General features: G+C 38.4%; 1 protein-coding gene across 4 annotated transcripts in view; it reads left to right on the top strand.

Moving 5' to 3' along the window:
- The window catches only part of fhip1b (FHF complex subunit HOOK interacting protein 1B), a 39,884-nt gene that overhangs the window by 16,504 nt on the left and 455 nt on the right, over nt 1-22,925 (top strand). Inside the window, exons 2-14 of one of the 4 annotated variants that reach the window (XM_051710226.1) lie at nt 4,952-5,085; nt 7,853-8,302; nt 10,421-10,547; nt 10,672-10,934; nt 11,980-12,210; nt 14,098-14,343; nt 14,540-14,707; nt 15,905-15,984; nt 16,383-16,552; nt 16,690-18,012; nt 18,122-18,300; nt 18,849-19,011; nt 19,882-22,925. The exon at nt 19,882-22,925 is cut by the window's right edge and continues 455 nt beyond it. In XM_051710226.1, the coding sequence (XP_051566186.1) occupies nt 8,174-8,302; nt 10,421-10,547; nt 10,672-10,934; nt 11,980-12,210; nt 14,098-14,343; nt 14,540-14,707; nt 15,905-15,984; nt 16,383-16,552; nt 16,690-18,012; nt 18,122-18,300; nt 18,849-19,011; nt 19,882-20,192 (3,390 nt within the window). In that variant the 5' untranslated portion in view covers nt 4,952-5,085; nt 7,853-8,173 and the 3' untranslated portion in view covers nt 20,193-22,925. Of the gene's footprint in view, nt 1-4,951; nt 5,086-7,852; nt 8,303-10,420; nt 10,560-10,671; nt 10,935-11,979; nt 12,211-14,097; nt 14,377-14,539; nt 14,708-15,904; nt 15,985-16,382; nt 16,553-16,689; nt 18,013-18,121; nt 18,301-18,848; nt 19,012-19,881 lie in introns of all 4 variants that reach the window. The other 3 variants (XM_051710223.1, XM_051710225.1, XM_051710222.1) reach the window with 3 other exon arrangements.

Genomic DNA, 22,925 nt, shown 5'->3' with positions numbered 1-22,925 from the left:
GCAAAAAAGAAAAGACAAAAAGCACAGCTTAAAGTTGCAATATGTAACAATTGTCTTGTAATATTTGCCTTTTTTTAATTGACGTTCTTCTTATTGGACAAATAAATTTACATAACTGCAAAGCATGTGAAATATAGTGCCATAAGTATTGATCTGTGTAATTTTAGCTAACTTGATCTTGCCTGCTAACGCTGATGAATTGCAAGCTACCTTGCTTCGTAACTTTCAAATAATTTTATCGATCTTCTCTATAATAAAAGTCAGGTATACAGGATACATGTAAGCAAATACGCTGATTTCTTATTCATAGTACAACATATGGCATACAAAACATACAGTAGTGCAACATAACAGTGCAGTGCAACAGTATGTAGCTGTATGTGTGTATCAGTATTAGAGCCCGACTGATATGGGATTTTTGAGACCGTTACCGATTTTAGAGAAAACCAGACTTTTAAATATTACATTTTATAAATGCAACGACTGAAATTGTTCGGTTTAAGGGGGTACCAAACTGTGAATCCTGAACAAAACAGTTTTGTTTCTCCCATTTTCTCCCCAATTTGGCATGCCCAATTCCCAGTGCGCTCTAAGTCCTCGTGGTGGTGTAGTGACATCAATCCGTGTGGCATAGGATGAATCTCAGTTGCCTCCGTGTCTGAGACCATCAATCCGTGCATCTCATCACGTGGCTTGTTGAGCGCGTTACCGCTGCGACGTAACGCGTGGAGGCTCGCTATTCTCCACGGCATCCACGCGCAACTTGCCACGCACCCAACCGAGAGCGAGAACCACATTATAACGACCACGAGGAGGTTAACCCAACCTGGCTCTACCCACCCTAGCAACCGGGCCAATTGGTTGCTTAGGAAGCCTGACTGGAGTCACTCAGCACGCCCTGGATTTGAACTTGCAACTCCAGGTGTGGTAGTCAGTGTCTTTACTTGCTGAGCTACCCAGACCCCTGACATTTCATATTCTTAAAGTAGTGATCCTAACTGACATAAGACAGGCAATGTTTTCTACGATTAAATGTCAGGAATTGTGAAAACTGAGTTTAAATGTATTTGGCTAAGGTGTATGTAAACTTCTGACTTCAACTGTAAGTTCAAAGTATGTGAACATATCGAAATGTTGGTACATATAATTTATTATACATGTTGCCTGCATTGCAGGCAGAAAATAAATTAGGAAATTACTGTATGCTTGCTCTTGAGTAGCTTAATAATACATAAATATTTTGGCATACATTTGATGTTCCTTGCTGAAAAAGAATTGTCAAATTAATTAATAACTAGCCTGAATAACACACAATGGGTGTAGTTTAAAGACTTTACCATGCATATAGGCAATATAACAACTCTTACCAGGTGCTTTTTCATTTTCTGACAAATTAGAAGTATTCTGTTTCCAAAACTTGAACCATGAAATATGATTAGTCACACATACTGTCAAACATATGGTCAAATCATCATGCTGATCAGAAAGTTTGCGAGTAGAATATAAAGCATATTTATTTCACTCACAAATCAAATTAATATCAAGTAAATGCCCGGAGGAAAAAAGCTTTGAGTTTATAAGCTGTAAAAGGATATCTTTTGTCACGTTTCGCTTGTAACTTCATGAAACACAAACAGAATAAAACACAGCAGCTCCCGATTGAGGCAATTGCTTTAATGGTTCAGAGTCCAAATACAATGTAATGTAATGCATAAACAGTATATTAAAATAAACTTGTTTACAATGCGACGCAACCTTGTTATCGTTCTAAGGGGTGGTCTCTGGTTAAAGTGGATCAATCACTGCTGTTGTGGTCTGCGTCGATGCACAGTTATATTTTTGAAGAGGTGCACGTCAGGTAACCTATGTCGTAACCCCCATATCTACAGGTAACCTACGCCGTAGGTTCGACGCAGAAATATAAATCTGCCTTTGTCAAAAGATCAAGGAAAATTTGATTGCTCATGTCATGATCCCTTTAACATGCATTGTGAGCACAATTCTGCAGGTTCACTTTATAAATAGCCTATACCAGGGCTCCAGACTGCGACTAAATAATTGGTTGCAACAAATAATTTAAAATCTAGTCGCCATTGGAGACAGTCTTGTTGTGTGTTCATATGCGGTTTCGTCAGATATCATCTTATGAGTTATTGAATATATTTTTAGAATGCGCACCACCAGTGTGTCTCGTGCCGCTTGTCACCCATTCTGTTTCTGACGAGCTTGCTGCACCGCATGCAACAACAGACCAAGCGCAAGAGAGTCATGACCAAATTACTCTTTTGAACCGGGTCTTTTTCATGAATCACACGAGAAGAACTGAAGGATTGAACTCAGGAGCTCAGGTTAATAGTTTGAATCAGATTCACTTTCTCAGCGAATCAGCCATCAATGAGTTCACAACTGGGAGTTCAGACATTTCAAAATAAGAGTCCCATGTTTATTTCGGGCTTCTTTATAATTTAAAGTCCTGTATTGTGTACCACTTTCTTTCTTCTGGTAATTATTGATTGGGATTGGAGTAGCACAATAAACTGCATCTGGGATTTCATTCAGGTTGCTCTCTTGTAGTCTCTGTGTCTGGACCATCCGGTAACAGTAAAGAAAGACTAAGGCAATATTTAAAATGATTATATATATCAAGCTTTTGACACTTAGGACAATAGACTTTTTTCACAGACTGTGATGACTTGTTTCCGCCTTATTTAGTAGCGTAAATCTAGCAAGTTTTTTTTTTATATGATCTTTTTTTTTTTTTTTTGAGTATAGGTTTATAACATTATGCTTTGTGTTATATTACCCTGGAATTAGTTTTAAAAAATGAATTACCACAGCTGAGAGGTGGTTTCTATTACAGCTGCTGAGAGAGTGACAGTAAATATGGCTTATAAATTTGGTCTTAATCCACTGCTCTTTTTTTTTTTTCTTCTGGAAAGTCATTCAAATGTAATAGTGGATTTTTTCTTTTGCAAATTGGTAAGTAAAACAATTAGATTTGCTGTGGACTCCCATTCACTACTGTTAAAGTTTACCCTGCCGTTTTTTATTTCCGTGTTCCAAAACCCGGAGTGTGAAAAATGTCTATTGAGGGACTTGAACACAACAATTACACAAGGTGCAAACATTCATTGATGCTCAAAGACAACACACTAACATATGCATACTATATTTTATATAAATATCTGTAATGTAGATTCTGAAGAGCAGTACTAAATTAAAAAAATATTTTATATTTGTATAAATTATGAAAGGGGTGTGAAAATTTGAGACAAAGGGGAATGCAAACTTATCTTCTCAACTATATATACTGTTTATTAAACCTCCAATTAATGGGTTATCTGCTGACTTCCTTTCTTGGGCTTTCTATCTTTTTTTCTGAACAGCAATTCTGTGAATTGGTGACTAAAAAGTCATTTGGCTCCTTAATGTTTCAGTTTAGGAGCCAACGGCTCCCAAGTCATTTTGTTTTTTTAGTCTGGAGCCCATTATACATGCGTGATTATAAAATAACACAAAAACACGTTCACCTTGACCCCTTTAACATGCATTGTGAACGTAACTCTGCAGGTTCACTTTATAAATAGCCTATACATGTGTGAGTTAATCATAAAATAATACAAAAACACGTTCACCTTGAACCTAAAATGGAGTTTGTGTTACAAATACATTTTTATAGCAGTTAGCAAAATCAATAAAGAATTTTCACCGATCCCTCAGCCAGGGGGTTGATGTAATCTGATACCCCAATATTTTTTTAAATACAAATATTGTGAACATTTCTTGCATATCTACTGCTTCAATTATACACACTCATAGCACACACTGGGCACGTGATGATGTGCTGCTATTTTCAACTCTCAGAGCGGTGCACAATATGTGTGCGCTACACACGAACAACATTTCAAATGTGGATGCTCAATATTATGGTTTGCTTTTAACATGCATCAAGAACATGGATTTGACCAGATTTTGAATAAGAAGCGTATTAATCTGTGAACTAGGACACACACACACACACTCAAAGGTCTTCCTGGAGTGCTCCGACTGTCAAAATAAAACCCAGATTGTTTTAAAGTTAAAAAGGCATGACTGAATGTATATTACTATTGTATAAAACATTTCTTCAAGTTTGTTTTTGTTGTTTTATTTATTTTATTTTTTTTACAAATTACAGTAATATTTAAGTCGACTAGGTTCCAAAAAAATAATAGTGTGAATAAAAAGTAGACCTATTTCCTATTACAACTAAAGTGATCAAGCAAGAGATCCAGATAGAAGTTGAAAAATAGTTCAAAGAGAACTGGCTTCTGTTTTACTGAAAAATTTCACTGGAATTTCTGTTTATTTTGCTGCAACATTATCAATGAGACTACAGTAGTTAGTTTTTACTAAAAGGCTACGTATTTATACTGAAATAGTGTGTAGTTTTTGGTATGATTCTTTCCATATAAAAGAGGACCCCCAAGTTGTTCCACACAGTGAGGTATAGATATTCTATATGAACTTATTAAGAAAAAAACAGCATTGGTTTCGAATCACCAACACAGAGTTCAGGTATCGGATATGGATCGGTAAAGAAAAAGTGCTATCTGTGTATTCCTCATCAATACACACGATGCAGGGGTCTCCTATATCTTACGTGTCCTTACTGCTTGGGAAAATATCCATACGCTTTAGCACGTACTATAGCCTCTGCAATGTCTGAATGGAAACACATTTACATCGGGAAATGTTTGTGTGTGAATATTTAAAAATGACAGATCTGAATCTTGATACGGCAGTAGTGTGCATCTGTGGTGTTTGTGGTTGCACGGTCAATAAAGAAATCAGTGTGTAACACAACAAGCTGACTGTGTTCCCTGGGGCATTAAGCAGTAAGTAAACGGGCAGAACTGACTGACTCCCTGGACTCTGCTCAGGTAATCTCTGCTGTTTACTCCCATTCCAGAATCTCACCACATCTTGTATTATCCTGGAACGTTGTAACCAGCCAGTGATTTTCAATGATATTAGCCTGCAAGAATACTTATATCGGAGTTTTGATGAAGAAAGAAACTCAGATGCATCTTGGATGGCCTGAGGGTGAGTAAATTATCAGCACATTTAATTTATGGGTGAACTGATCCTTTAATGAAAATTACCCCAAAGTACCACCTAGTGTCCAACCAGCGCTAATACCGGTGTTTGTCGTTTTTATGTGGAGTTTTTTTCTGCGACCAACCGACCAATCAAAACTTGGTTGACCAAGACTCTTCTCATCGACTAACCTTTGGTCGACTATCAGGGGGCAGCCCTAATCGTAAGCTGTTAAAACCAGTATGTGTGTATTGTTGCATGAAATCCCTTAATGCAGGCAGAACGCATTTTATATAAAGCAAACTTTCACCACTTGTTTTCTTTCTTTTTTTTGATCAAAAGGTTTTATTGTTTTTTACACACAACAATACAGACAAACAATGAAAAAGTGGGGAAGGGGGTAACAGAGACATCAGAGTTAAAGTGAAATATGATATAATGAAAAGCAGAATACATAAATTATATACAGAACTTGATTCCAAGGCAATTGGGGGATGCGTTCCTTGTTCACGATTGTGAATCCCTGTTTTTTAGATTCAGTTCCTTTATAATATCCAGTATGTTGGAAGAGAGAGCACTTGTTTTCTGAATAATAATGTGTGAAATGATAAAAATGTGATAGCTTTTATGAAGCCTATGTGCATTACTCTCATGCCGTCAGTTTTGGTTTCTATGAAAGTTCCAGGTAAATGCAATTGTTTTTTATTATAATTTTTTTGTTTGACATTTTTATTTATGCATATTGTTCATTTAATTATTTTCCCAAAAGAAAAGCATGAAAAGAAAAATCATTTCATGATTTTGAAATCATTCTTTGTAACGTTTGTGAATAAAACAAAATATAAGTTTCACAGACGTGTCGTGTTTTTTTAACATGCATTTTAGTTTACGAATAATCGTGTATCGTTTTTGTGGGTTAGAGTACTCGACTACAAAATTACTCAAATGCCCATCCCTAGTTCCTCCCTTGTAAATGAGGCCTTCCTTAGAGAGCTTCTATAACATTATTTCATGGCAATTGTGTACTGTCCTCCTTAGGATAAGGGAGTTCTAGTAGGGAAGGAAGCCTTACATAATGTCATGGTCTAGGAAGTTTATTATGAATGGCAGGGTGTAGTGCTTGGGAATGTTGTGCATGATGAGGAATTCCTTACGTTGGATTTTTTTTGTTTTGTTTTTTGTTTTATTTAATCCTTGCACATTTTTATCTGCTTTTGTTGGGGTCCTCCTTGTAATTTGACTTGGAAGAAAAGGTACGATTTTAAGAACTGAAATTTAAAGGTGCTCAGTAATTTTTTTTTGTTTGTGTCAGCTTGGACTTGAAATGACACAGGGGTGTGGATGCAGCACCATTTAAATGCAGGTGTTTTCAGTTACAGATGCCATTGTAGTAACTTTAATTTTTTACAGTTAGCCTTAATTTAATCCATACACATTAATTTTCAGTTACCAATGTATACATGTATACAAATTATATATCTTAAGTATCTTAAGATAGAACTTACTACTAACAGTATATCATTAACAGTAATTAAACAATTCCCAAATTCGAACTAAACATTGCCTTAATTTATTAAAATACACTGAACTAAGAATATTTTAAGAGGAAAATGCCAATACTTGCATTTCTTAAGTGTCTTCATTTAAATTACATTTAAACCGTATTCTACATAAACATTATTTGGAGTCTTCCTCTTCATTCTGCCTATCCATTTTGCGATATTAGCGATAACAATTAATTGATAGTTAATTTCCACGACGATCAATTAAGAAAATGTCTGAAAATTGACATCCCTACACTGGAGCAAATGCGAAAATGTCTGGTAGGAGGTGGCCCTTGTTGGTGAGTCGGCATAATGTGGCTATCTTCCCATGTGGTAATGTTGCTAAATCTTGCCATTACAACTCGATGCATGACTTTGTTAAACAAATAGTTCACCCAAAAATAAAATTCTGTCATTATTTAAAGTTATTGTATTGCTTCAGAACACTTGGAATGATTGTTTCTATGTGCGAGTACAAATGTTTTTTGTCATTTTTGAATCTAGATGTTGTTTTTGCATAGTGCTCATTGTTTCATAAGATAAATGGGTTCAAAGGTTGAAGGTTGAGCTTAAATTCTAAATCTCAGTAATTGCTTGTTTTTTTTTTTATATGTTAAATTACTCAACTCGAGTACTTAAATTACTCAAAAGCTCATCACTATCAAACACCATATTGATTAGAATCTGATTGCTTGTGCACTGAAATACATAATGTATGACAATTGCCGGTTTCACATCCTGCGTCTGCAGTACGTAAGAGAAGCAGCAGTGTGAGTGCAACAGTAGCAGACATGTTAATCTGCTGCCTTTAAACTGTTGAGAAACATTTTTTTTTCTTTTGATAACAGTGTGAAAAGCTATCTGCCCATTTTAACATTTATCCTTTATTTTATTTATTTTTGCACACAATGTAGTAAGGCTGTCAAATTAGAATTTGAAATTGGAATATTTGTCGAATTTAACATAAAAATGCCCATTCGACTTCTAAAATGAGCATTCAAATTTTGGATGTGTGCCAAGCAGTGATGATGAGTTTGTGGCCTGTTCAGACTGATCGCATTCTTGGGCTAAAACAGAGGTGGTGCAACAAATAAAAAATGTATCTCGAGATTCGTTTTAAAGGCTGAATTTTAATTTTTTAAATTGATACAATGTCTAAAAGAAATACATTGCTTTTAAACGAGACGCTGTGAATGTGTCATCAATGACCTCTCTCTCCCTCCCTGCAGGTGTGTGTGTGGTGGAGTCAATGCCTCGGTATGGAGTATAGTACCTATTGCAGACTGGATGACTGGGAGTGCCAACAAGCCTCACATGCTCACACACTGATCACTGGCGTACAGTGACTGTTGCTGGATTCCCTCCTTTCTGTGTTCTTCCCTTATTAATTTATTCTGTCAGGACTCTCCATCTCTTGTTTTTGGGTGTTTTTTGTGGCTACCCCCACCCCCTTTTCCCTCTTCTCTCCTCTCCTCCCTCTCTTCCCCCTTTATACTTTCCGTCTTTCCTGTTGACCTCTTGATTGAACTTTGATCTGCCTGTGAGCTAAGATGAGTTGGCTAAGTCGTTTAAATCCAAGGGGTCAGGGCACTCGGACCAGTAGACATGCAGCCCCGTCCAGCCCATGCATTGCTGACCCCGAGACTTGTCTCATGGTGTTTGAGAACCACTGGAGACAGGTGAGACATAAGCACAGGCTTATTTTCCCTCATACCGATTGTGCAAATAAGCTCCTGTGAACAATTGCAATTGCATGCAGTCGTATTGAGTAGGGATGTCCTGATATGATGCTGCGCTCATGTACTTGTGCTCGTAAAAATGCTCCGATACCCAAAACTGATACCATCTGATGTATGAATCTTATTCTGTAAACATTCAGAGCACAAATTAAAATCATGTTAGTCCTAGTGTGATTATTAAACTGCAAAGGCTGTGATTTAATGAGATACATTTATAGTTTGCATGTGCTACGCGCTTCAAATGTGAGTGCTTGTGAATGTGTGCAGCCAGTGTTGTGCAGCTCCTGTGAACAATTGCACACAAAAAAAAAAAAGAGAAATAAAAAAGATTTGAAAATCTTAACAATAATAGCCAGTAGATGGCTGCAGTGGTCGACACGGCCACCTTCTGTTTAGTAATTCTAAATGTTATCACATATTATGCATTTGGATGTGTATTTAAACATTGGCTGTTTCTCAATGTTCATTCAGTTGTGTTCTTATGTTCACGTGGACTCGTTTGACGTCATCATCCACTGCCGAAGTTCGATTCCAATCCTTAAGAAAGCAAGTACTGAGAATGCATAAAATTACCCGGATGTGTTCTTGATCAGGCCGAATATCAAGGATGTATCAGATGGTGACTTGTGGGCAAAAACCCAGTACTAAGGTGGCAGATGAAAGACATTTATCCTTGTGTTTTCTCTCAAGAGTTTCCTGCTGTAAGCTCGCAAAAGTCTGATGGCTCTAGAGAGTCGATACCCTCCGTCAAAAAAAATGGGCATCATTTAAAAAAAGTAATAAACACACGGAGAAAATTAGTGTTTACAGACTATATTATTTTAACGTGTCACTAGTCCTACAAAACCTCACTTGTGTGATGATATTAATTAACTGGTGTGATAATGCCAGTGGTTATCTCACTGGCTTTAAATGTGCTGTGACGTTTAATTACGCAACAGGAAGATGGCAACACATCTCAAAGCTCGCAATAGATGCATTCTACATCCTCCTGTCCTTCTGAGTTTGTTCTCTCAAGGTAGAGAACATTGCAAGACTGGTGTTCACGAACGCAAGTCCATTCTCTGCGTTCGTTGCATTGAGAAACACCCATTATCAAACTATTATTTGTCGAAGTTTAGCTTTTTTTTTTTTTCTTTTTTTTTTCTTTTTTTTTTTAGTGTCAAAGATTCAGTTTTTACAGGGGGGGTTAACATGCGGTGCGAAGGCACTGGGCGCGGTGAGAAAGTGTGAGCGCAAGGTGATCGTCTGTGTTCGGCGACTGCTGCCGGGTCCTTGAATAATGTGTAACGTGCAAGTTAGGGCAGCCGGTGGAGTTTCTGGTGCCCACTTAGGTTAAGATGCTGCCCCCCTAGGGAGCTTGTGCCCTACACAGACTGTGTAATATGTGTATAGGGAGCAGCAGTACTTCATGTGGTCAGCATTAAATACAGGACTAAATAGGGTCTAAAACATTTTGTGATCGGATCACAAAAACGCATATGACTACACTGCATTTGAGTTATAAACACTAATCCGTCCTCAATGCGTCCCAACAGGAGCGAAACGCCTCCCCTCACCTGTCAGTCAACCGCTGTGCTAAAACAACAGTTTAAACTTTGCCGCTTAAGAGCGGTTTAAAAGGAAATAACTGTCCGATTGTAAAATTTAAAAAGCATATATATACGCAAGCATGAATAATGAACAGTTCTGCTCGAAATGTTGCATTTGTGCTTGGATAAAATTTCAGCTGCATCTGGGAGAAATATCGTGCCCTTTTTTTCACACTTTCTTAGTCTTTCTGACTTTGTTGCGGTTTATTATCATGCAGTAACACACTGATGTAGTGATTTATGCATGTCGTCATGAGTCTCTCTCCTCCAAATCTGATCACATGTGGTCACAGGAGACGTATTCAAGTGACCAGGTTTAAACAGCGATGCGTCTCATCTGACCACCTATGATCGGATCACCTGAGACGCATCTTAATACCAGGTGTAAACGGGGTCTTAAATATGTGAGTAACCTGTTATAAATGTACACCAACACATCCACAGGGATTTTCTCTCTCCCTTTCAGGTATCAGGGGTGTTGAAACAGAGGGAGTCTTCAGTGGGTGGGAGCGCTGATGATCTCACAGCAGTTCGCAATCACACAGATCAAATGCTGTGCCTGCTAGCTGAAGAGAGACCTGCAGGGGGAGAAGGTGAATCACCAGGTTAAAACACTCTCCTGTGAGCTAGGAGGAGCATACATTTGTTCTTTTTCAGAGTTTATGGCAATATAATAGACACTGTATTAAGTGACATTGGCTTGTGAACTGTCTGCAGCAATTGGTCCCATTCTGGAGATGGTGGTGGCAGAAAACATATTGGAAGCTCTGGTGCAGTGGCATGTGCGCCGTGGCCTGGATCCAGACAGCCAGCTGGAGCTGTTGAAGTTGTTTGAGATGCTGATTGGACAGTCCCATCAGCCTCTGCTTCTGCACAGTGCAGTGTTGCAACCACTGCTAAGCCTACTGGGAGCTTGTGTGGACCCCCAGCTGGGCTGCCCTCCTGCCCTGGAGTCCAGCCTCGTATTGCTGCTAAATCAGGTGTTTGGAAGACAGAAGCTGACTACTGTTTAGACTATGAACAGGCCTGAACAGTGCACACGAAATCTGTGCCTGTAGAATTTAATAGTTTTTCACATATTCCGCCCTTAGTGTGTTTGTTTATATTTTTGCTAAATTGAAAATGATTACTGCAACCATAAAGATTGTAGCTTTCTCTGCTCTGTTATTACATTTATACCATATTTACAAATTGCATGAAACCAATGCTGTTGTAGGCAAAAGACACTTCTTTAATTTCAGTAATCACTGGGATCAGATCAATTACACCTGTTGCCGAATAGGACATTCCAGACCCACACATACGTTTTAATATCAGACGAAGATACACCATTAGGCTCCCCATGCCAGAGTCCACTATCTTTGAAGCATATTATATTGGATTTTGCTAGTTTTATTTCTTTTAGGAAATGATTTTACTCTGCAAACACTTTTGAAGAGATTTGTAACAAAGTCAACCCTGAATCAGTTTTAGAGTTTTTATTGAAAACAAAGTTTTAAAACCTTATATAGGATTTTAATCACTCTACCTTTTAATATACAGTTTTTTTTTTTTACTTGTTTTTCACCATGAAAGTAGCCATGGAAGCTGGCATGGCATAAAATCACTAACTAGCTAACCTCAGAATTTTTCCCCCACAGTCAGCACAGAAAATGTGAAGAACAAAATCTGCAGATTCTATTTGTGCTACTCACTGACTCAAAATATTTGACAAATATAAATGAAGCTAATTACAACTTGCGTGTGTGCCTTTTCAAATACTCTTCTTATTGGTCATCTCAAACAGTAGACCAAGGATTTTCAAATGAGCACAAACTAGACAGGCAGTGTAAATACATCTGTAATCTGTTAATTCATGCATTTCTAGCTAATGCATGTTTACGGTCATTAATAAAAGTACTTTGATCTTGCCATAATAATAGCCATTGATGCTGATATGGCATTAAAAGAATAATGAATAAATACTGTAAATCCTGTCATAAATTATAACTGTTGATAACTGTAAATAATGTGTATTTGAATCAGGTTTGTGTGTCCATGGCGAAGCAGACTGCAGTTTTGGAGTCGTTATTTAGGTGTGGGTCGGTACAGCAGGGTCCCACTAACTTACTGATCTTCTCCCTGTTGGTACCGTTTATTCATCGAGACGGAGCTCTGGGGCAGCAGGCCCGTGACGCACTTCTCCTTGTCATGGCAACATCTGCCAACAACCACGCTGTCGCACGCCACATTGCAGAGAACTCCTACTTCTGCCCAGTAAGCGTGTGTCTGTGTGTGTGTCTGTGTGTGCCTGACTTGTCATCAGCTTCTGTTCTTAGTGTTTAAATTGCGCCTGTCTCTTGCATCATGATGTAAGAGGTCCTCTGTGCAGGTCTTGTGTGAAGTGTTTTTTTTCTAAGCAGACAAGTCAGTGAAGCAATAATTAGTGTATATTCTTTCTGTTCTTCTCTCTCTTCCGTCACTGTTGCATCTTTATGTCTTTATGAATATCTCTATTCATGGTATTTTGTGCTCTTTAGAGTGTCTTTTGTACCATGCAGTGTGAATGCCACTTGTTCATGTCAGAAGTGCCTCTCAGAGCTGTTTCAGTAGAGATTTAAAGTTCTGTAGTCTTTATCTGGTCAATATTCTGTTGACTAACTGTGGGTTCCTATGTTTACCATGGCATGAAAAGGTAGTCATTTGTCATTTACAGTTGTTGTTGTCGTTCAGTGTTCTCTGACTAGTGTTAGACAATGGGTTCAGTGAATGCGCTGTCCTCTCCTCTGTCCTCCTCCTTGAGAGTAATTTGAGGTTTCATCTGACCCACTTACAGTAACACTTTACGACTGGAGGTCTCATCTAGGCATTTGCAAGTGAAAATTACTGTGTGCTAATGTGGACAATTATTTGAGCACACTGGTCTTTGTAATAACAATAAATTACTGCTGTCAGTAGATTCAAATTTTAATCACGATTAATCTCAGATTTTAAAAGTGCTGAAATTTGACACTCTATATACTTATTTCCTGTTAAAATGCATTTATTTCCTTTTGGAAAGAACAACACAATAGAACAAAACAATATGTAACAATAATGCTTTATTAACATTTTCCAAACTCCACAGTACAAAGACAGAAATTCATTAAAATGGCACCGATTCAAGTAACATTAAACATTTACCAAAGTTTAAGTGGGATGTTGACTGATTGATAGAACTACTATTCATTGCAGTGTGCCTTAAATCTCTTAAACCATCATCCTTCACAATATTTATCATCATCAGGCTGTCTTTTCACTTTGAATATGGAATGCACATGATTTTATTCAGGGCAACAAGTGCCGGGTTGAACTCCATATGAAAAGCACATCTTGCTTTTAGCGCTGGCACTGCCGAATTGTCTGGTAATCATTAGATGACGCTGCAGAAGCTCAGTGGCAATGGGTACAATGTTGAAATTGTTAAATTTGAGCGGAGCATCAACAGACCCTCCACGGGAGAACAAGCTGCACAGCAGGCTTGTAAGAATTGACATACAAAAGACGCAAAGTACTTAGCTTTTGTCACAAGTCCCATCAGCGTTTGTTTTATAAAATGTCCTTTCTCCGGCACGGACTCACTGTTGTGTGTTTGTATATAGTGTGTATATGAGTGTAATGTCCCCATTGGACACATTGCAAGGGTTCTGACCTTTAACCAGTGTTCAGAACTCACACGGAGCTGAATAAAATGTCAGAATCGAATGTCAAATTCATGCCTTAATCGCGATTAAGAATAAATGTATACGTTATACATTTTAAATGAATCACATGCATTAACGCATTAATACTGACAGCACTACAGTAAATATTTGTAAAATAAATATTTCTTCCAAGTAATGTAGTTTGTTTGCCTTAAAGGTTGTTGCAACTTTCTAAACTAATATAGAATTCAATTGATGTAGTTACTGGTGAGTATAGCACCCGTTTTAGAACTAGATAGAACGAGATAAACACATTGAATCTGCTTTTATATATATATTTTCTAATTGCCCACAGTTGCAGGTCAGGGAACATTTGAAGATGTTCCACATTTATTTTCATGTTTAGGATGACTTTGGTTAAAAAAATAAATAAATAAATATATATATATATATATATATATACACACATATTGTTTCCCAGGTGTTGGCGACAGGGCTGAGTGGGCTGTATTCATCCCTGCCAAGGAAGATTGACGTACGGGGCGACGACTGGCATGCTCTGCGTAGGGAGGACTGGATTGGTGTGTTTTCACTAGTGCTGTTCATGAACAGTCTTGAATTTTGCAATGCTGTAGTACAGGTAGCACACCCTCTTGTTCGCTGCCAACTCCTTGACTACCTCCACAACGGCTTCCTGGTGCCAGTCATGGGCCCTGCTCTGCACAAGGTGAACCTCATTGAACTGGGGCACCACACTAATGTGAGCCAAATTAGGCATTGAAGGCATTTCCATATTTATTCATGTATATCCATTATACAACAGCGTTTTAATTGTACGGTATGATCTTGTACATGTATTTGCACTTTGTGGCTCCTCTATTTAACCCCCCCCCCCCACCTGTCTCTTGTACCACCTCTGTCAGTCGTCGGTGGATGAGATGATAGCAAGCACAGCATATCTGGACTTGTTTCTACGCTGTATCACAGAAACTTCCCTTCTGAAGACCTTCCTGCGCTTCATTCTGTTGCATCGCCATGACAACAACACAATCCTTGACACACTACTTGCGCGCATCAGCAGCAATTCACGGGTCAGTTTGGTACACACAATGGATGGTATGCACCTGTAGATAGGACAGCGGCTGTTCTCTCTCTGTTAGGGTTGCCCCGTATTTCAGTTCTAAAAATTCTGTAAAACATTTTTTTTCAAACATTTACTGCAGGACAACAACATTTTGCAAAGTTGTTATATTATTCAATGATTGCAGATTTGCACTGAGTTTATTGTTTGCATTTTCTATGCATTTTATGTAATTTTATTAATAGATAGATAGTATAGGCACAAATATTCCACTTATATTTCATCCAAATGAATCACTGAACAAAATGCACTCACATTTTTTTCTATCTTTAAAAAGTAACAATTTTGAAATTATTCACAAATTATTTACATTTAATTATTGAATTTATTGACAGCCCTGTCTGGGGTATCAGTTTAGATATTGACAACAAAGTACCAGAGGCTGGAATCATATCATTGGCAAAAATTTGCTTAACCCTACTCTCTATTGTCTAGCTGCTGCTTGCTAAGCATTGAAACTGCTAGATGTTTCAGGGAATGTGGAGTTATGTGCAGTGTTCGAATCGAGTCAGAGCACGATATAATAATTACAGTTTTTATATTTTAATGGCTGGTAAAGACAGGAGTAAGATGTTAAGCTTAATAATAGATTATACTTTTTATAATTTAAATAGTGGTCACCATTGTTGAGATGCCAAGTGTATAGTAGAGTTATTAATAAGAAGTCGCTCATCTTCACAGAAAAATATATGCCATTTTAAATGGTTTTCTCTGTTGATTTAATGTTAGTAATTTAGGAGTACAAACAATCATATATCAAAGAAGAATTATACAGTATCTTACCATTATTGTGAGATAAAAATGAGGATTAACTCTGCCAGTGTCACTCAGTGTTCCTTCAGAAAACAGCATGGTGCATTTGGGTGTTTAGAATTTTCAGACTTAAAAAATCTGGTTTGGATTATTTATGAAAACTGGGACAGATAATGGACAATGTCGCGTTCTATTACTGCAAACATTTGGGGAAAAAATTGAAGTTTCAAGTGTTATAGTTTTTAACAGGAGACCCCCCCCCGCCCATGTTACATTATATTGGTGTTATGGGGGGTCCCTTAACTCTTATGAGGGTCTGGGACCCTCCAAACCCCCCACAGTTCGAACAGTGGTTATGTGCTGTGTTTGAGTTGTATTTTTTTTCTCTTTGTAGCTATGCATGGTCTCTCTCAGTCTGTTCAAAACATTGCTCAGCCTCAACTGTGAAGACCTCATGCTCCAGCTTGTACTCAGGTATTTTGTGTGCTTGCTTGGGTGTGTGACTCATTTTAAAAGAAAGTCTACAGATTTCTTCCTTGAAACAATGCACACAACAAAATTGGCTCTATAAGCTATATTTGGCTATTAAAAATGCTGTTACAGTGACAAGTTATTTCTTAGGATGCATATTTCAGTTTTATCAGTCAAGCAGTCGGGTCGTTGTATAAGTGGTCTTCCCAAACTTTTTTTACATAAGCAACTGTAAATTTTTCTTGAGTAGTTTTAAAGGCCCTGCACAGTCTGTACTATTGTTCAATAGTCTTATTTTATTTGGTATCTTTTTATCTGATTTTTACTCTTTGACCCAAATAATCTATTATTTGTGTACCAAAGGTAAAACCACTATAATTAATCCATATGTGTGTCTCCAGGTATCTGTTGCCATGTACACATGTAATGCTGAGTCAGCGGAGGGCAGTTAGAGAAACGGACCTCTATGGCAAATCAGCTGACAAGTTCCTTTCCCTCATACCAGAATGCTGCCGAATCACTGCAACGCCCTCTAGTGAGCGGGATGATGAACCTGCCTTTTGGGGCAAGGGTAAGATTGAGCTTATGTCAGACACAGTTGGTATGCTTTTATAATGACTGCTTGAAATTACTGTTTTTAAATCGCAGATGAGACATGCTTTTCAGAACTAAACTTATTTTCTTTCTTTTTTTTTTTTTTGCATGTAGTGTTGGGTAGTCCCACTACAGAGTCACCAGTTCACCCCAGACCCAGCACTCCATCCCGCCTAGCTCTCTTTATTCGACAGCAAAGCTCAGGAGGCCCAGCCAACACCACCTCATCTGGCTCAGATAACACCCCATCTTCTCCTCGCGGTAGTATTTCTTCCCCTCTGTCTCCTGACAGCCCCATGCACCAATTTCCAGACACTTCAGAAGGGGAGACTGGCTACCTAGAATATCTGCATGATGCTCGGAGAGGCATTGAGCTCTGCTCCTGGGCCTGTCGAGACTGGTCAGCTCCTTATGACGGAGAAAATCCCTCTCCAAACTCTGCTCCGCCGCCACCTCCCCCTCCTAAGTCCAACCCCACCCTCAATATGGTACAAGAGCATTTCTCCCTAACAGACGCCACCCAGAAGAGGACAGCAGTGGTGGCTGCAGCACGTGCTGAATGGAGTAGCTCAGAACGAGATAGTGGAGAGTGGGATGTTACCATCAGCAAAAACTGCATCAGCCTCACACCCCGCAGCAAGAAACGCACCCTTCTCCCCAGCACTATACCCCTACAGTCTTCATTAACTTCTTTATCAGCCTCTACAGAGAAAACACGTGCTGTGGAAACTGTATCCCAGCACTTTCTTTCTGCACCTCATCCAGCGCTCTATAATGGGACAGGGCAGGTTGAGTTTGCAGACACTGTGGATGAGAGAATGGAGGTTAAGAAGGTGAAGAGAGACTCTGATGTAAATAGTGGAGTGGTAGAATCAGGGCAGAACAGATCGGTGGTTATGGGCCCAATTGACTCCAATCTTCCCTACAGTGATTTCCATGTAGGATCGGCACGGAAATCCTCTCAGGTGCAATTGAACCCAGGCCTGCAACCGCAAACAACCCTGCCCTCCTCTTCTCAAGAGTGTTTACAAAATGATGGCCAGAGATCATCATCTGTTCCTGGCTTGACAGAGACCTCCTCAGTGGCCAGTGACAGCAGGGGCCAGGAGTCTGTTGAGAGTCTAATTGAGGAGTTGCTGGAGCGGGCACCATCAGAGCCATTGTCTGGTGATTCAAAATGTCAGGGCATCAGCATTGAGGCTTTCCATCAGGAGCTGAGGGAGCTAGAGGAACACGTAAGAGAGAGGAGGGTTCTTTCACACAGCTTAGAAGAGTCCAGTCGGGACTTCCGCCCTGCTGCTCCCAGCCTGACAGATGAAGACTGTCTTCCATTGGAGATCGAGCAGCGGTCCAGTGAGCCCAAGCCTGACAGCTTTACCACTGGGGTATTTAGCCCTGCTCGACCACTTGGACAACCTCTTGCTCAACCATACACAGGTTCTCATTGTAGAGATGACCAAATAAAGATTTGAATGCTTAATTTTACTTATGCAACTACAGCGAGAGATGTTCTTTAGTCACTGGTTCCACTTCTCCTTTTGTGTAGGTCCATTTATAACTGTCCTGTTCAGTAAACTGGAGAATATGATGCAGAACTCCCTGTATGTGAACATTTTACTGACGGGCGTTGTGTTCCAGCTGGCCTGTTACCCTCAGCCTCTCCTCCGGTCTTTCCTCCTCAACAACAACATGGTGTTTCAACCCAGCGTTAAGTCACTTATACAGGTAATGCATTAAGAAGAACTAAACAATCAGCATGACAACCTTGATAAAAATATGAAAAGTCTTCTACACTTGAAAAAAATACTTGTGTGATGTCAGAACATTTGCACATGTAATACTAAAACCCCTCAGCACTAATGCAATGCAAAAGGTCATTGTAAATTTGAGATTGAGTCATCTCTGTTGTACTCTTCATTGGGCGTTTTATATTTTCTGATCAACATTAGAAAATATACACACCAGGTCGACATGAAATCAAATCTGACCAATTTCCAATCAATACACTGTCCTAGTCTTTATTGTGCTCAATTCATCGGTGCCTGTTTTTGCTTTTTTTTTCTTGTTTACTTCAAACTCATCATCTTCCATTTATTTTGATGACTCAAGAGCTGCTTGTTTTATTTTGAGTTTTAATAAACAGATTTTTTTATTCTGTTGAATGCCTTGGGGGTAAAATTATGTAAATCCATTGTACAGAAGGAAAATCAGAGATGTTGATTGTATTTTATTGTGACTGTCAATCCTGGTAACTATTTTCTCTTTCCACTCAGGTGCTGGGATCAGTAAAAAATCGCATTGAGGTGTTTGCAGCGGCACATGAGGATTTCCCTTCCATGTTTAGAAAAGCTCGCCATTTTCTGGTTGCAAGAGGAAAGATAGACTGGACAGATTCACCCATGGGAGTGCCCAACCTCCGTCGATCAGACTCATTAAGTAGGTGAATCAGAGGGAAACTCTCTCATTAAAAAAAAAAGAGAAATAGAATCACGTTTACGCCTTAGTAATTGCATTTTTCATCTCATATATGCTTCTTATGAAACTGTCAGTTGGGTTTAAGGTTTAGGGTAGTGAGGTAAGTTTTGTTAATTTAAAAGTCGATAGAGCATTAACCTTTTAAAAACGTCATGTGTTTGGGAACATTTAAAGTATTATTCCAGGTTCAATACAAGTTAAGCTTAATTGACAGCATTTGTGGCATAATGTTGATTACCACAAAAAATTATTTTGACTTACCCCTCTTTTTCTTAAAAAAAAAAAAAAAGCAAAAATTGGCCCCCACTTCTATTGTAAGTTCCTCACTGTAACCTCGATTTGTGCTATTTATTTATTTTTTTTTTAAAGAAAAGATGAGTGAGGGATGAGTGGAAATGATTTTTTGTTCTAATCAATGTTATGCCACAAATGCTGTTGATTGAGCTTAACTTGTATTGAACCTGGAATATTCCTTTATCTTTCTTTTAGCACCACATAGTGGACATTTCACCTTAGTACTGCCTTGCCTTGATTATTTTCATGAGATCAGACTGTCAATTTTGATCATCGTTTTTTTGTCCTACTTTATTCTTTCAAATTATTCACCCTGTTCCTGACCGGGGAGCCACAGTTGCTTTAAGTTTTGTCATTACATTCGATTAGTTCAGTGTAGATGTTTTACTTGCCTTAACTTTGTAAACTGCTCTGAGAAGGACTGACTTTGTAAACTGCATAAGTTTACACTTTGTGTCTGAACAAATTCAGAGAGCAGGGCATCTTAACTTTCTCTCCATTTTTCCTTTTTTAACACTCTCTGTCTCTCTTTCACAGTTAAAAGCCGTAAGACATCTCTGGGTGATCTTATCTTGAGGCACACCAACAGTCCTACAAGAGCTCGCCATGCAGCTCAGTTGGCCCTGGCCCATGTGAGGGATGGAGGGCAGTCTCTGCACAGTGCTTTGTTCCGGGGTGGCACGAGTGGTGGCACCTCTGGCCTAGAGAAGCAGGCAGAAGCACTAAGGGTGAAAAATGCAGTCTACTGTGCTGTCATTTTCTCTGAATTTCTCAAAGAGCTGGCAGCTCTTGCACAGGAGCATGCAGTAGCCCTGCCCTTCCCACCTAGTCAAGGCACTGAGGAATAACTAATACAAGACCAGATGTTTCCTCTATACCTGCCTTATCCAATGTTCCATGCACTGAGCTGTAGACTAAAACACTGAGATTTTTCAAACATCTTTTTTTCTTTTTTTTTTTTTCAAAGACATGTAGGCTTACAAGGGACATTCATGCACTCAAAGAGAAGGGAGAAATCAAAAGGGGAGAGAAGTCATCACTTGTTAATCTCATGTTCATAATGTAATTTTGTTATTGTACAGGACCATTTATCCATAAACTTTAAGGAAATTGTGCATACAAATATTGTATATAGTCTATATAAAATATCAGTGTATAATGATTTTGTACTCTCAGAGAGACTTGCATCCTTTAAGCTGGAGGAATGTGGCAGTTAATTTGCACTCCCTACATTTCTATGTCATTTCAGAGACTATCTTAAGTAGACTCACTACACACAGTTCTTTTACATTTTTATGGGTGTGGAAGTGCCATTTACCTTTTTAGCAATGTTTGAAAGTTATTTTGTCTTTTATAGAAAAATTGGTCTGTAAGATCACACCAAAATAGTTGGCAAAGAATCACTGTCAGACATCTACTGCTTGTAGTTTACTAATCACATGCTGGGCAACAAGTCCTCAGCTCCTCTGTGAAGATCCAACAAGTGTACAGGTGAAAAACTGCAGATTTTTCAATCTCTAGCACACATCCTTTTCTCCAGCTAGAGTAGTTGGGGAGAATATTCAAAAGGATTTCCCTAGCCTCCTCCCTAAAAAAGCAAAAAAAAAAAAAAAAACCATTACCATTGATGGACAGTTTTTATTTTAGTTGAGTTTCTTTGTTGTTCCAGCTCATTATATATCATGGTCTGGTGTAAGTGTGTTGGCCATGTTAGGAAAAATTATAATAATGCTACGTTCACCCAGCATGGCATTTGAGATCCTCTTCAGTTTCAGGAAAGAGTTTCATTAGCCTGCCAACAAAGGTCTCCTCCAATATTGGATGTTAGTGTTGTGATCTCTTCACTCTTGGCTTCTGACTGGGTGCTAACGTTTTAAATTTGTGACTGGTCTGCACAAAGTAAAGTTTGGATAATAATTACCTGTCCCATAAAGGAGTAAGCCAAGTTGTGTGAAGCCATTATATAAGCCATCTTAGTATTAGAACATAGTGTTTTTTTTTATTTACTTTTCAATTCTTAATTTGCTTGTGGTATCGAGTACGAGTGAGATCGGCCATTATGTGTGCATAGTGAACAACAGCCACAGTTTTATTTTTATGTTGATTTTAAGTTGTGTATTGCCAAAACACTCTTAACACTTCAATGTTCAGAATGTTTTTTTTTGTTTTTTTTGGTGCATATTACAGAATTGTTTTCCCCAATTTTTGAAAGTGCAAAATTAAGAAACATTTGAAGAATATTGATTGGAATGCTATTTTGAAATCATCCATCCAGGATCTCTTGGAAGTCATATGCTTATTACCTAACTCAATTGTTGTTAGTTTCAAGCAGTGTTTTTTGCTGCTTCAGTTGTTTTAAGTTCAGTGATTTTGTTGAATCAAATATTATTTCAATGGGTAAAAAAATATAAAAGCAGACATTTCAAGTGGAAGTCGAATAGTATTTTTTTTCCTGGTTTCCTCTAGCTGCTAATTCATCAATCCATCCATATTTATTTTTTATTTTTTATTTTTTATTTTTTTACTTATTTACCCATCCATCCCTGTCCTTCGGTCTGCGCAGGAATCTAGTTTTGATGGTTCTCTGCTCTTGTTAGTTAATGCCTGCGATGTTTAGCACTTAAATTCCATTGAGAGACAATGTTAGTGTGAGGGGTGAAAGTCCCATTTAAATTTGGCTTCCCTGAAACATGTTAAGAATGCACTCTATTATGAGTGAATAGGTAAAGAGCGCGAGATTGAATGTTACAACGGTACATATATATAAAGGCTAATTTATACTTACTGTGTGAATAGACTTCGCTTTATTCGCCTACAAATGATGAAAAAATGCAGTGACGTTTTTGTTCTGCCAAGGTGTTCGTTTGGTGAGATTTCTCCTGTTCGTGCACATCTCTGAAATTCTTGACCCAAGAGAACTTGGCTGGTGTGACGCTTTTTGTTTACAATTGCGCTTGCCAGCTGAGGAGTTGTTACCTAGGTTACTGTCATTAAAATGGTTTACTTTGAAACCCATCTCTCAGATATTGTGTGGAAAGATACTATTTTCACATGATTTGCAACAAACTCTACGAAGATTGCATGGCCACAACAAATGAGTGGAGAGAGATTTTAGTTTTTAAAAGTGAAAGGGGCCGTGACAAGTTTAATAAAGCCGCGGCAGTCCACGGAGAGAAAAACCTGCATTATTGGCTTTACTTGTGGCTGGAACAGTTCGTTACACACCGTGACATCACCCTAAACGAACTCATTTTAAAATGATGTTGTACGTAGTATAAACAGCGGCTTCGTTCGCCTAGGGTGCTTTAGTTCGTCCAGGAGAAAAAAGTTCGGCTTCTTCCAAAGTATAAACCAGGCTTTAGTGTTCAATCATCTCATGGAGACTGCGGGGATAATGCTGTTCTTTTTTATTTCTAAATTAGAAATCAAATATACACTTTGTTCTGAGTTTGTCATAAGATACCAATGCACAAAACATATCCGTTGTTTTGAAGGTGTTATTGTATGTCTGATTCGGTGCAGATAGCATGTTTTCTTTTTATACATACTTGATTTAAGTGTTTTATATGATTTTGAAAAAT

The sequence above is a fragment of the Myxocyprinus asiaticus genome, chromosome 11 (genome assembly GCF_019703515.2).
Source record: "Myxocyprinus asiaticus isolate MX2 ecotype Aquarium Trade chromosome 11, UBuf_Myxa_2, whole genome shotgun sequence".
Taxonomy (NCBI): domain Eukaryota; kingdom Metazoa; phylum Chordata; class Actinopteri; order Cypriniformes; family Catostomidae; genus Myxocyprinus; species Myxocyprinus asiaticus.
The sequence above is the reverse complement of the archived record's forward strand: the minus strand, read 5'-3'. Positions and strand labels throughout refer to the sequence as shown.